This window comes from Benincasa hispida, unplaced genomic scaffold, assembly GCF_027475165.1.
Source record: "Benincasa hispida cultivar pf3 unplaced genomic scaffold, pf3_genome.v1.1 HicScf1121, whole genome shotgun sequence".
Classification (NCBI taxonomy): Eukaryota; Viridiplantae; Streptophyta; class Magnoliopsida; order Cucurbitales; family Cucurbitaceae; genus Benincasa; species Benincasa hispida.
Window position 1 is genome coordinate 69,686 of NW_028325435.1, and position 15,253 is coordinate 84,938.

The 15,253-nt window shown below is 36.6% G+C and overlaps 1 protein-coding gene across 1 annotated transcript; it reads right to left on the reverse strand.

The window, feature by feature from the left end:
- Positions 1–14,039: 14,039 nt before the first annotated feature.
- Positions 14,040–14,798, reverse strand: LOC150031578 (uncharacterized). The gene has a single exon (XM_090308863.1). It carries the CDS (start codon positions 14,796–14,798, stop codon positions 14,040–14,042), a length of 759 nt encoding a protein of 252 aa, XP_090164989.1.
- Positions 14,799–15,253: the final 455 nt, after the last annotated feature.

Here is a 15,253-nt window from a genome sequence, read left to right on the forward strand (position 1 = left end):
ATTTACATTAAGTACCATGGAATAGAAAAAGAACTATGGTTTATATGTTTCATGAGATGAAATATTAAAACTGTAGGTTATAAATATAGTATGATAAGTTGGTTATCATTTATATTTATAATAATATTAATTATTGGATAATTAATTCTTTTTCTCTAATAACCAATTGAGCGGGTGGTTATTGGTGGTTCGTGGTAATCTGAGATAAAAGGAAAATGGTTTTCTTAATCTTAGTAAGTTTTTTGAACGGTTTTTTCAAAAGTAATTTTGAGTTTTTCTCTCTCCGAAAAATATCTCACGGAAGCTTGTCAAGTAAATACCGATTTACTAAGTGACAACTTATTTTAGTAAACGATAGTGTAGTGTTTTGTAAGCGACAGACATGGTACTAAACGATGAGCTAAACGATCACTTAGCTTTTGCTAGAGGGTTGCTTAGCTTTAGCTAAACGATTGGGCATCAACCTATACGATAGGTTTCAGCCATTTTCCACTTGCCCAATCGTGTACATGATCGGTGTTTCCTCCTTCTTCTTTGAAGTCGGTTGTAAATCGACATTGTACTCCTATAATGTCAGTTTTAAACCGACATTAAAACCCAATTATGTAGTAGTAATCCAAAAAACACTATTCTTATATACATATGCATGTAGATACCAATTACAAAAAGAGCCCTTGCAATGGAAGTCAAATGATGTTTGGTTTGACTTAGTTGTCTTAAAATTAAAAGTTGCCTTTAAGAGCAATCAAGTATATGACTTTCTTTAATACAAACTTGCTCCTAAATATAGAGAATTCCTTAATCAAAAGTCGAAACTAAAAAAATATATATAATTTGAATTTTTTAAAAATTAGGATAGTGTGAATTCTAACTCGAAAATTGAGGTTATATCATTAAAAAAATTGTTTTTGTAATGATGTTTTGTTTTTACTATTTTTTTCAAATAAAAATTGAAACCTTGCTAGAAGACTGTTTTTTAAATTATTTTATTTGGATTCAGCCCAACCGATTAGTAGCATATTTGAGAGTTTTTTCAAGATGATTAAAATGTTTTTTTAAAAAGGGAAATTCTTATAAATAAAAAAATCCAAAAAATATTCACACTTTAAAATTTCAAAAGTGTTTTGTACTTTTGGAACTTTTTGATATAAAGTATAAATATTTTTAAATATTTTTTTATATTTAAAAAGGCACTTTTCAAAATAACTAAAAAAAATGATTTTAATAATTCAAAATCAATTTTAATAGTATAAAAATGTGATTTAAAAATGTAAAATTAAATATTAAATCAATTTTGAAAGATTAAGGGGTGTTTGACACATGGATTTGGAATTAGGAGGTTTGACATTAACCCAATTTGGTCCATTGGAACAAAATTCCTGGGATCAAAAAGTCATACTCATGGGTTTTGGAATGTTTTTTTTAATAAATGCCATAGGTTTGAGAAAATTTCTCTTCATCGTCTTTCTCTTGTCAATGGTTGTTGATTGCCATCGATAACAACTATCGGTCGACTTTCATGATCTACTCTTGGCAACCAATAGTCTTAATCGTTGATGACCAATCGCCTTAATCATCAACGGATAGTCATTTAGATTGTCAAAGACTGATCGTCTTAATCCTCAACTGAATGTCTGGGACTGACTATTGGCCGTTAACGACCAGCTTGATCGTCGACAATTGACCATCTTCACTGATAGCGAGTGACCGTCTTAATCGTCGATTATCGACTGTTATGACTATTAACAAATATTTGATGACCAAACGTCGTGACCTTCGACGACTGATTGTCATGATCATCGGTGATCGATCGACCTTTATGATCATTGACAACCGATCTATCGTCATAACCATCAACGATTGACTGACCATCTTGATCGTCGGCAAACTGATAGGAATAGCGATCGCAAGTGCTCATTGCATAAAAGCAGTTTATTTACTTATTTTATGCAAGAACAATGTGATGGTGCAAGTGAAATTGCGATCCAAAGAAACAAGGCGTCAAGCGCTTGAAGATTGTGATCGAAAGTCATGCGATCGTGAGAAGTTTTTTAAAAAGGTGGCCGCATAAAGACCGCGCATCAAGGTGACAACATAATAAATCATGATGGGACGGAAAGCTGATAACGGTCGAATCGAATTTAGTTGACAAGCCGTTAGAAGCCACACTGTAGCAAGTACACTCAACTTTTGGTGACCATTAATCGACGCATCAGAGTAGGAGAATTAATGCTGCCCATCATTGCAATCATTAGCAAGAAAGGCTGCTTCACCTTGAGCGCTATAAATACCGAAGAGCACCAATGTAAAAGGGGGTTACAGAGCTTAGCGAAATAGAGAATTAATTAGTTAGTATGTTCATGCACATACTCATACATATACTTAGAGAACGGAGAAGAGCAAGAAGACGAGGAAGCCGAGAGAGCATTCCCGGACAAATCGAGAGATTACTGGAAAGTGATACAATGGAGAGAGGGCCAACGCTTGTGAGAGCAAGAATACACATATAGAACAGAGTTGGAGTGAAAAAGAACAGTGTAAAAGGCCATGGGAAGCAAGACATTGCTTACCGGGTTTCTTGTCTTTCAAATCCATTTGTTATTTTGTATTCAGTACTTTATTTACAGAAAATGGAAATCTCATTTCAATCTAGTTCAATCTCTCCATACCACGCATGAGTAGCTAAATTTCTAAATGGGTTAAGAAGTACTTAGCAAGCATGACTTAAGATTTACATTTTATGCGATCATCTTGTCTTATGTATGCATCATTCACCCTTTAGATATACTTGAGAGAGTAGTCTAAAGATAGAATTTAGACTTGAGAGAGTCAAATTAGAATCTAGGCTTGAGAAAGTCAGATTAGAATTGCATAAGCAAGAAGTAGAAACTTAGACATAAGTTCTATTGTATTTACACATCGCATATGTCCTAGAAATAGGAATGATTGTATGCAGTCACCTTGTTTTATGTGTGCATCATTCATCATCGCATAGATAAGAGTAGAGGCTTGGACATAAGTCCTATTGATTGTTTCGCATATACATCGCATGTGTCCTAGAAATAGGAATTATGGCATTCTACATTGAGAGATGAAATGTTGTCATGTGTGTGTAGCATGATCGCATAACTTGTGCACAATCTTAGGAAGTGTTAGCTAAATCCCTTCTCAACCCCTTCATCGCATACTCATTGTAACTCTACATTTTCATCAACTTTGCGTTCAACTCCGTCGCATAGGAAAAACCTTAATCAAAACACCATCCACTTCATTTGTTTACCACCGCTATATTTACTTAGTAGCCGTTGTGTTCGACCCTGGACTTACAAGGAAACCAAAGAAGGCTTATACTTGGGTCTTGTTAGGAAAACTTGCATGAACAGTTATCACAATTACACACACCACATATCCATCAAGAAAACGCAATGCCTACGTTTCTATTGTATTTCTAACTAATCCATTAACCAACATTCAATTTCTCCAACCAAAAAAGAAGAAAAAAAAATTTGTGGTCACTTTAAAAATTGAATCGGTTTAAGAAGAAAGCTTCCTACTGAAATCTGGCAAGTTATTAGCAGGTAAAACCAATCGTAATTCAATTTATTTGCTTCATGAAAAATTTCCAATTTGAATGACTTTCTACTTCTCAATAATTTCGTTTGTCGCTAATGAAAATTTTCACTTTCCAACTCTCAAAGAAATAGAATAAAAAGGCCCTTTAAAGTACTAACAAGCCACTTTACACCATGATTCAATTAGTCTTTAAAGTAGAATAATTAGTCTAAGTTCGAGTAACCAGCAACCTCAAGGTTACTACTTCCATATGTAAGCATGTGATCTTTAGTGCCTTGTAAATATCTTAAAACCTTCTTTCCAACTTTTCAATGAAAAAGTTTGAGATTTGATGGATAACGACCCAACATTCCGACCACAAAGCTTATATACGGCTCAGTATAGGTCTGAGCATAACGCCCAACTAAAGAAGCATAAAGGATATTATCCATTTCTTTACGCTCGAAATCATTCTTGGGACATTGAAATAAATTGAAATTGTCCCCTTTTTGGATGGAAATTGGACTAGGTGTATATGATTCCATCTTAAATCTTTCTAGAACTTTATTGATGTAAGCCTTTTGAGACAACCCAAAATTCCGTATGATCTTTTCCAATCACATAGGAAACTTCACTCATATCCTTCATTTCAAAGTTGCTAGAAAGGTAATCCTTACCATCATGCAGTAACCCACAATCATTAGCAGCAAGAGGAATATCATCTACATACAACACAAGGATTGGGAGGAGAAAATATATTTTGATTTAACATTAAAACATAAACAGAACCTAAAGAATAAGAGATTCAAACAAATCTAAAACAAAAAAAAAAGTTAAAATAAGTGAAATAAAAAAAAACTTGATATTAATATGCAACCATATAGGAGATTGTTGATTTTGTATATTATATTGAATAATTGTTGATTATGTATATTATATTGAATAATCAGGATTTATAATTAGCCTTTTACAAAGGTGAATAAAAAAAGACCAAGAAAGCAAGAAAGAAAAATACAAAAAGGGAAAATACTATAAAGGAAAATACTAATTAGTTATAAACTCTAATTTACATTAACAGCCTCTCTCAAACTCAAGGTGATAGGATGGTGAAAGACCCAAGTTTGTGAAGAAAACTTATGAATCAAAACAATAGATCTGGATCGAAAACAAAAACTCATGAAGAACGAAATCACGAAGAACTTTTGAACTAGAAATTGAGACCCATGATCAAAATATTTGAAAATGAAATAAATGACCCATAACTGAAACACAGAGGATGAACCCACAAATGAAAATAGTTGAAACAACTAAATAGGTGAACCGGACTAATTAAACCAAACCAAACTAAAATCGGTTAGACTAAAGTGAATTAATGTGAAATCCGGATTTCAATTTCCCTACTTAAGTAGGTAATTAAGGGAATTAACTAAGTATGAGTGAAATCCATGTTGAAGAGAAGGAAATTTCTAAATGTTGAATAGACTTTCTTTGAGTAGCTTTGAGTTAAGCCTTAATTAGTGAAATTTGGCTAAGTGTAAAGCCAAAAGAAACCATACGTGTGGTGTTAGGAAACATTAAACACATGAGATGAGGTTGAGTAAGTAGAGGTTTAAAAGAGACTAAGCATTAAACCAAAGGCAACCATGCATTTGTGAAGTAGGACGCATGTTGACCAAAGCATTGACAAGAGGCGTTGTTAAGAGTTGCTCATGCGTTGAGGCAATCGTGTAGCAAAGGAGCGATGCTACACGATGAGGTAGGCGATCACGTAGCAAATGCATGAAGCTAAGCGATGAGGTAGGTGATCATGTAGCAAATGCGCGAAGCTCAGCGATGAGGCAGACGATCGTATAACAAAGGTACGGAGCTCAGTGATGCGCTAGACGATCGTAAAGATGCGAGCGGTGTTGAGAAGTGACGTTTCGGAGATAACCATGCGTTAACCATGAAGTTCCAAGAGGAGAAGATGTTGTTAGACAGTGAAGTCTGGAAGTGGCATCAACTTGAGATGAGGATTTCTCCTAGAATCCTCGTGTGTTTGGAGTGATTCTAAAGGCACTTAAAAGCTCTGAGAGTCTAATTTTCATGTTAGGGCTGCCAGAGAAGAAGCTCCAAGTAATTGGGCTGAAGAGTGAAGAAAAGACAGAGGGGTCGAGCTGTCGGGTACGCTTGGGCCAGTCTTAATGTTTTGTAAATTCCGGCCAAACCACGAGAAGTTCTGAGCTAAGATTTTAATGTAAGCTTCTTGAGATAGTTTAGAGCATTTTTGTAGAAGGAAATATCTTGAGATAGGCTTAGAACTATGAGTAATCTAAGTTTTCATTTAAATCTGGATCTTAAGGATTCGAAAGGGAGCTTGAGGTGATCAAGGAACTCCTAGAAAGAAAGGTTCCTATCCTTACCAAGATGAGTGGTATTCCTTTAAGTCTAAAGCATATCTTTTAGAGTAAATTGTTTATGTTTATGTTATGAATGAGTAAATAGCATGTGAATGAGAATATATGATCGAGATGATCAGGGGGTCAATAGACCTAGTTTTTGAGCCGAGTGGAACCTCACGGGATGGTAAGGGGACTGATAGGTCTAGTTCCTAAGCCTGTAGGAGGAACCTCATATGGGATGGTCAAAGGGCCGACAAACCTAGCTTCTGAACCCATGAGCGGGGAGCTATGTGCACATAGCGAATAAAAGGAGAACGCAAAAGAGCAAGCGTTTATGATTAGTAACAGGTAACTATCTACCGTGAGTATAGATAGAAGTTGAGACAGACTCATTCAAAGCTATGGTTTGATTTTTAACCTCGTATTTATGATATGCTTGTTATTTATGAGCTAAAATAGACTCTAGATGTTGCTTACTACTCACTGAGCTTTGTGAAGCTCATTCTATTATTTCATGTTTTTCTTCCCAGGTAATGAAAGGTGAGAAGTTCCAAGCTGCTGCTAAGGTCAAGGTCTGCCACAAGCCACAGTCATACTTCCAGGGTTTTAGAATTATTGATGTAAACTTTGTAGTTAAGTCTTGGAGTTGTATAAACATTACATTGTAGTAATAAAATGGGCCTGTTTAATCAATTGTTGTTTATCTCCTTGACTTAAAGTTTATTGAGTGTATTAAAGAGGTTCAGATGGGCAGTAGGTATTACAAAAGATTGATATATGCAGTCCCTCACGCCTCTCCTCGAGCTCAGGAGGCGGGTTCGGGGCAGGGTGTGACAACTTGGTATCAGAGCATAAGTTTCTAGGAAAGTTGAAGAATTAGTTAATACCAGTTTGGTATCAAAACATAAGTTCTTGTAAATAGAAGGGTTGAGTTTAGAAAACCTGAGGTTTGAGTTCGGTAAAACCAGAGGGAAGTGTGGTAGAGTAAAGATTTAAAGAGAAATCTAAGAAGTTGGTCAAAGTGAGACTAAGAAGAATAGCGGAAGTGGCATGACCTAGCAGGCAACTGGAGCTGGAACTCACAACACTACCTGAAGATCTACTGAGAAAGGTAAGTATGAATTTAAGTTATTCTCATTTAGAGTTTGAGATTGAAAAGTTATTGTAGATAGTTTTGTTCAACGATTAGCTAAGAGATGGCTAGGAGAAGTATCGTTGACAAACTAAGAAGATAATATCAGAGTAGCCCAATAGAAGCGTGGTAATAGACAAGGTTATAAGAGTTTACAACAGTGGTTATTGTGAAACCTTAGGCCGAAGTAAGTACGAGTAAATTTCGAGGACGAAATTTTCTTAAGGGGGGAGGAATTTTGAAACCTGGATCTCAATTTCCCTACTTAAGCAGGTAATTAAGGGAATTAACTAAGTATGAGTTAAATTCTATGTTGCAGAGAAGGAAATTTCTAAGTATTGAATAGATTTTCTTTTAGTAGCTTTGAATTAAGCCTTAATTAGTGAAATTTGACTAAGTTAAAGCCAAAACAAACCATGCGTGGGGTATTAGGAATTATTAAACGCATGAGATGAGGTTGAGTAAGTAGAGGTTTAAAAGAGATTAAGCATTAAACCAAAGACAACCATGCGTTGGTGAGTTAGGATGCATGTTGGCCAAAGAATTGGCAAAAGGCATTGCCAAGAGTTGTTCATGTGTTGAGGCTGCGTGAGCGAGGGCAGAGAAAGCGAGAGAGGCTTGAGCATAAGGCACTGGGCAGATGATCGTATAGAAGTAAGCAATACTACACGATGAGGTAGGCGATCGTGTAGCAAAGGAGTGGCGCTACACGATGAGGTAGGCGATCACGTAGCAAATGCGCGAAGCTAAGTGATGAGGTAGGCGATCGTGTAGAAAATGCGTAAAGCTAAGCGATGAAGTAGGCATGGAGTTCAGCGATGTGCTAGATGATCGTAAAGATGTGCACGATGTTGAGAAGTGACGTGCTAGACGATCAAGCTATATAATAGGCAAAGACACTACACGATCAGTGTAAGCGCTAGACGATAAGGCGTCAGCACTAAATGATAGGCGTGACAGCTAAGCGATAGGCTATGTGCAAGATTGTGGAGAGCGAGATTGCTGAGAGCGGGATCATTTACTAAACAATTGAGCTACACGATCTGGCGTAATGCTAAGCAATAGACGATTACAGCGAGAGATTCATTAAACGATGGAGCTAAGCGATGAAGTGCAAGAGCTAGATGACGGACTAAACGATGAAGCGGTGTAGAGGCTTATATTACGCAAAACTGATGAGCTCATCTGGACAAATGGCTATACCGAGAGGTGGTTAGACTTGAGTTAGTAGAAGCTGGATGAATTAAGTTTCATGCAAAGGAAGTCTTATGCATGAGGAAGATAACTCAAGTAGGTGTATGGCATGAGAGTAGGTGAATGGCAAGAAAGTAGATGGTGGCAAAACTTAAGGAAATCGAAATCGAGATTTCCATATGCAGCGGAACAAGACTATTCCAAATTACAATCATGAATGAACATATATTTACAGTCGACTTTAAAGCAAACGGTTATACAAATAATTCCAGAAATTATAGCATGAACAAAACAAATGCATAAAGGGATCAAACTCTACGCACAAATGAGGATGCGTCTCCACGCTCCGATGCACACGAACGCTCGAACAACAGCAGCCTGGAACACCTGATCTACATGATCGCAACACCACAGCAACACAGCACGAACACTTCGCGCTCGGCCACGAACTCCTCAATGATCGCCTCAGTCACGAACTCCTTTGCAACACGAACGGCCTCCACAACACCACGAACAGCCTCCAGCAAAGCTTGACAGTTTTGAGTTGAGTCTGACACCACCAACAAGGTGACCTTGGTATTCTCGGTGTGAGAATCTAGAGGATGGGCTCTATTTGGACTTGGTATGAGGCAGAGGAATAGAAGAAACAACGATCACGTACACGACTGGGCAAGTGGGAGATGGCGGAGACCTATCGTATAGGTCAATGCCCAATCGTTTAGATAAAGCTAAGCGATCGTCTAGCAAAAGCTATGCGATCGTTTAGCTTGGTTTGTCGCCTATAGACACTACACGATTGTTTACCTTGGGCCAGCGATCGTCTAGCAAAAGTATGCATTCGTTTAGTAAATACTGCCCGAGCGTTTAGCTCTACTCTTCACAATTGCTTAGCTCGCCCAGCCGTCATTTAGTAAATCCAGATTTATGTGATGACTTCATGAGTTTCTTTTCACCGAGAGAAAACTCAAAACTTTTTCAATCAATTTGTAAAACCTTCTTTTAAAATAGGAAAGCCACTTTCCTTTTAAACTCACGGTTACCATGACCCAATAACCACCCACTACTTTGGTTATTTAAAAGAAAAATAATTAATTATCCAATAATTAATATTATTATAAACATAAATGATAACCAACTTATCATACTATATTTATAACCTATAGTTTTGATATTTCATCTCATGAAACATATAAACCATAGTTCTTTTTCTATTTTATGGTACTTAATGTAAATCTCATTTACATCAATCCTCCACTAGATGTATCTCATACATCATACCGATTATATCATATATAATCATAATACCTCTTGTCAATTTGAACATTTCAAATCAACACCAAGAACTGATCCTCAACTGAATCCAAGCTACCAAGGGGACCTCATGGACCTGTAGCTTAAAGCTTCAATGGTACGTGAATAACTGACTAAACTCTTTAGTCACGGGATCCACCATCCGTTAACTGCCAGTCATTCCACTAAAGACCGATAGTTGAACTCTCCTTACCACAGATATATTATGTGTCCATCTTAACCAATCAGCAGTGTGACAACCTTTCACAGATCGCTCAGAAGTACAGCTGGGCTAATAACCGTTATGCCCCTATAGTTACATCTATCTCCTTAAGTACCATTGATCCCTCTAATGAACATAAGTCATAGTCCTACTATGACTGAGTCTTTTCTTCCAAAGAGAAGTTGTGGCCATTATGTTCAAGCCCCAGAATCAGCCCTTAAGAGATTAATCTCTCTACTTATCCGTGCTTCCGGAAAAGAGTGAATTCCATCTTGTGGATTGAGTTCCCAGCTCCCAGATCAGACAAATCCCCAAAAAGGTAGACATGTTGAGTTGGCAATCTGGTCACTCTCACCCATACTAATCAAAGGACCACCCTCAAAATTAGAAGTTCCCAAAACACTCAGGATTGAGGTCGTGTCACCTATGGTCGTTTAGGTGATATGCAAGTCTCTAGTATCAACGGCGTTATATACAGAGTCTAGTCATCTCGTGGTCCAGGTCTTATACAAACTCTTTGTATAGGACACCCCCACTCCACGTCTCCACATGAATGATCAGGATCTACCATCTGTAGTACTTTACAACACTTGCAAACCTCTATAAATCGGGTTGTATCCGTAGTGTCACCAGGATTAGGTACCCCACCATAATCCTTATACTATAGACCGATTTAGGTTATCACTTAAGGCATGATCCACTTGTATATCACTTGTACATGCCTAAGTTCACATAAGATAACTAAGAAGCTTTGTTTATTAGATATGAGTAAATGTTAGAATTAAATAATACTTATTTTATTCATTGAACAATGTGATCTTAATAAACAACGAGATTTCGAGAGAATTAGGACACCAATCTCAACAAAAACATGGTGCAAACACTTCAAGAGTAGGAGGTGTCTTACATTGGAGGCTTGGTAAAGATGAGAAGGATCATTTCCTTTAGCCTATAAATACCACCACAAGAGGTCTCTTCAGTACATAACTCGAAATCCTCTTAAAAAAACCATTTGGAAGAGTGTTTAAGAGAAGTTTCAGAGATAAGCATGCGTTGACCATGAAGTTCCAAGAGGAGAAGATGTTGTCGGACAGTGAAGTCTGCAAGTAGCATCAAATTAGGACGAGGATTTCTCCCAGAATACTCGTGCGTTTGGAGTGATTCTAAAGCCACCTGAAAGCTTTGAGAGCCTAGTTTTCATGGTAGGGTGCCAGAGAAGAAGCTTCAAGGAATCGGGCAAGAGAGTGTAGAAAATTCAAAGGGGTCAAGCTGTCGGGTAAGCTTGAGCCAGTCTTGATGTTTTGAGGATTTTGACCAAACCACGAGAAGTTTTGAGCTAATATTTTAATGTACGCTTCATGAGAAATTTTATAACATGTTTGTAGAAGAAAGTAATCTAAGCTTCAAGTTAAATCTGGATTTTAGGGTTCGAAAGAGAGCCCAAGGTGATCAAGGAACTCCTAGAAAGAAAGGTTCCTATCCTTACCAAGGTGTGTGGTATTCCTTTAAGTCTAAAGCATATCTTTTAGAGTAAATTGTTTATGTTTATGTTATGAATGATTAAATAACATGTGAATGAGAATATATAATCGTGATGGTCAGGGGGTCAATAGACCTAGTTTCTGAGCCGAGTGGAACCTTATGGGATGGTTAGAGGACCGAGAGGTCTAGTTCCTGAGCCTGTAGAAGGAACATCGTATGGGATGGTCAAAGGGCCGATGAGCCTAGCTTCTGAGCCCATGAGCGTGGAGCTATGTGCACATAGGGAATAAAAGGAGAATGCAAAAGAGCAAGCGTTTATGATTAGTAACAAGTAACTATCTACCGTGCATGTAGATAAAAGTTGAGACAGACTCATTCAAAGTTAAGGTTTGAGTTTTAACCTCGTATTTATGATATGCTTGTTATTTATGAGTTGAAATAGACTCTAAAAGTTGCTTACCACTCACTAAGCTTTGTGAAGCTTATTCTATTATTTCATGTTTTTCTTCCTAGGTAACGAAAGGTGAGGAGTTCTAAGGTGTTGCTAAGGTCAAGGTCAGCCACAAGCCACAGTCACACTTCCGAGGTTTTAGAATTATTGATGTAAACTTTGTAGTTAAGTCTTGGAGTTGTATAAACATTAATTGTAATAATAAAATGGGTCTGCTTAATCAATTGTTGTTTATCTCCTTGACTTAAAATTTACTGAGTGTATTAAAGGGGTTCAGATGGGCAGTAGGTATCACAAAAGGGTGGTATCTGCGGTCCCTCACGGCTCTCCTTAGGCTTAGGAGGTGGGCTTGGGGCAGGGTGTAACAATTGAACCAACCTAACTGAACAAAATTAAACTAATTCCAGAACATGATCTAAGATAAATCTGAACGTGAGTGGATTGAGGTGACTGATCCATGGTCGACAAGTTGTGCACGACGCATCCGTGGTGGATGATTTCATAGGCGACAGGGCTACGAGTCGACAAACGAAGAACATAAAATCTGGATACGCACAAACCGAATAAGGGAAATTCAGTTTAAAATCAAAAGCGAAGACATTCGGTTTTAGCTATTCACAGTTGTTATAAATTGATCTATTCGATTCAATCATTGATTTTGCTCAAAATCAGGCCGAACTAAATCGTGCATATTCCTATCCCAAACAATGTAGTGTACATGGTATTTTTTATTGGCTATATATTCGAAGCAAAATAAAATTTAGAGTCTGTTTCGTGGAGAATATGAAAACTGAAACTTGAAAACAATGGATTAAATGAAAATAGAATTATATTTCATGTTTTCAGATGTGTGTTTGGTAGTACAGCAAGAAGTTGGATTATAATTTAAATAATTGTAAATTAGTTATAGTTACTTACTAAATATAAGTTGACAATAAACTATTATTATACACTATCATTAATTTATTTATGAACATGTTTTACATTAAAAAAAATTGGATAATTATTGTTTTGTAATATTATATAATTAGTTAGACAAATTAAAATTATGGTCCATGTGGTTTGGAGGCAGTTAAAATTTAGTGCATGTGGTTTTTAATTAGAATTTAGTCTTTATGGTTTGAAAATTTTTTCATAAACATTCCCTATACTAGGGTCTATTTAGAAGATTTTAACAAACTATAGGAACTATATATGAAATTAATTATATCAAAGCATAGGGATTAAATTCTAACTTTTGAAATCATAAGGACTAACCTCTAACTTTGTCCAAACCATAAAGAGTAAATTTGCTATTTAATTTAATTTATAATAAATTACATATTGCATATTTTGCTAAATTATACAAAATATCTTTAAACTTTATACTTGTGTAAAAAATATCCTTGAACTTTCAAAATTATAAAAATGCTCTTAAACTTTTATAAACGGTTCAAAAGTGTCATTGCTGTTAATTTTGGAAGGAAATCGTTAGTGTTTAGTTTTGAAAATACCCTTGAACTTACAAAAAGTTTAAAAAATACCCTCACGGTCAATTACGAATACAAACCATTAATACCCGTTTCACTTTTATATTTTTAAAATAACTTTAAAATATATTTTTAATCCTTCAAAACCAATATAGATGATATAAAAATTGCATTTAAAAGTGGAAAATTAAGTAATTTGAAAATATAAAAAAGAATATGGATTGAGAAGAACGGAATCCAAATTATTTTAGTTTTGAGCCCAGCCCACTAACAGCGGTGTGAGCCCAAATTTAAGGTTTCAATTTAAAAATAATATAATATTAATATAATACAATTAATTCATCCATAAATGCCCTAAACTCCTTTCATTTCTTCTGAAATTTCCTTCTCTGTTCAGTTCTCTCTCTCATCGCCGAACTCCTCCTGGTTTGACCGACGTCGTGGCCGCCGGCTGCGTCTGCCATGGCAGTTTAGTTCGACCTTAATCAACTCATTTCATCTCACGATGATATCAGGTAACTTCAATTTCTTGTCGTTTCCTTTTCGCCCTTTTTAACTTTCTTCGATTTAGCCCTCTATGGTTGGTTTGTTGAATCTGAATCCTGTGCTTTTTTCTCTTCTTTTATTTTGAGATCTGAATCGTTCAGCTTTCCCCATTTATTTGGCTCCAATTAAATTATCATCAATAACCCAACAATAAAGAAAAAAACATCACTTTTATTTGTTCATTTGCAGGCACACAATCAAAACTGAAACATGGTTTTAGTGTTACAGACTTGTGTACACTATACTTTTGGAATAAAAGAAAAAAGAGAATACACTATGCAGAAAGAGAAGGCAAAACAAAAGTTTAAATAAACAAGTTTCATGCAATCAGCTCGATGAAGAGAGACGCCAGAACCGTGGTGGGATCTCCAAGAACGATACTAACAATGGTCTTGATGAAGACCTTAAGGATCCTCCAAAACTTGTTCCCTTTTCCGCCATCCCCACGCCCTCGAGCTTGAATTGCTTTCAGATTCACCTTCTGCAGAGCCAAGTTTGGGTCCTGATCGGCATTATCGACATTGATCCAGTCTCCTCCGTTCTTGTACCATTCTTCTAAAGCCATTTCAGTGGCACAAGCCACGTGAACATGGTACTTCCTGCACTCAGATATGTAGGACCAACCATTGTGTTGGCCGTGGCTTCTGATGGTCTTTTTGTTGCACCACATGCACTCACCTTGGACTTCCTTGTGGAGATTGAACTCCACGTCTTCAATTTGGTAATTCATCTTGAGGTTTTCACAGCAAGGGTGGAGATCCAAGTCACGTTTCTTGCAGTGGTACATAAAGCCATTGATAGGCTTTGTGCAGGCGTCGCAGATCCGTCTGCATTTGTCGTGGCAGGCTCTTGGTGGGATTTTAAAGAACTTGAAGGTGGAACGTGGGAAGAATTCATGGGAAATTGGTGAGTTTTTTGGAAACATACAGGCTTTGTGAAGATCAAAATCACACTTTTCGCATCGGTATCGAGGCCCAAAGCCTATTTCCTTGCAGCCATCGCAAGTGTAAGGTTTCAGATACTTCTTCAGCTCCAGTTCATGCTTCAGGTGGCTTGGATTACACAACTGCTCTGCCATTTTTTAAATGATGGGTGCAGGGTAAGGAAGGGCAGGGATGAGATTGGGAAGACTGCAAGCAGGAAATAGTAGAGAAGAAGAGGTTTGAGAAGAATGCAGAAATGGTAGTGGAGAGATTAGAATGCATATTTAAAGAAATCAGAGGCAATGAGTTTCGGGTAATTTCTTCTATCTTTTTGCTTAGAAGAAATGCATATGTGTTGTAAAGAAATTTCTAAACTCTGGGTTTTGCTTATGAATTTGAAAGAAATTGCTCAACTCTGGGGTTTTACTCGATCCATTTCTCTTCTACTTTGTTAATTTGTTTCAGCAGCTTCTTCTCTTCAGAAGTTTCTCACTTCTTTTTGTTCTTTTTTTTGGGTTTTATATTATTTATAGCATGGAGAAGAGTTTTGACTGAAATAATAATGATATGATTGGAGATTTTGCATTTGTTATTTCCCAATCCTTAACTC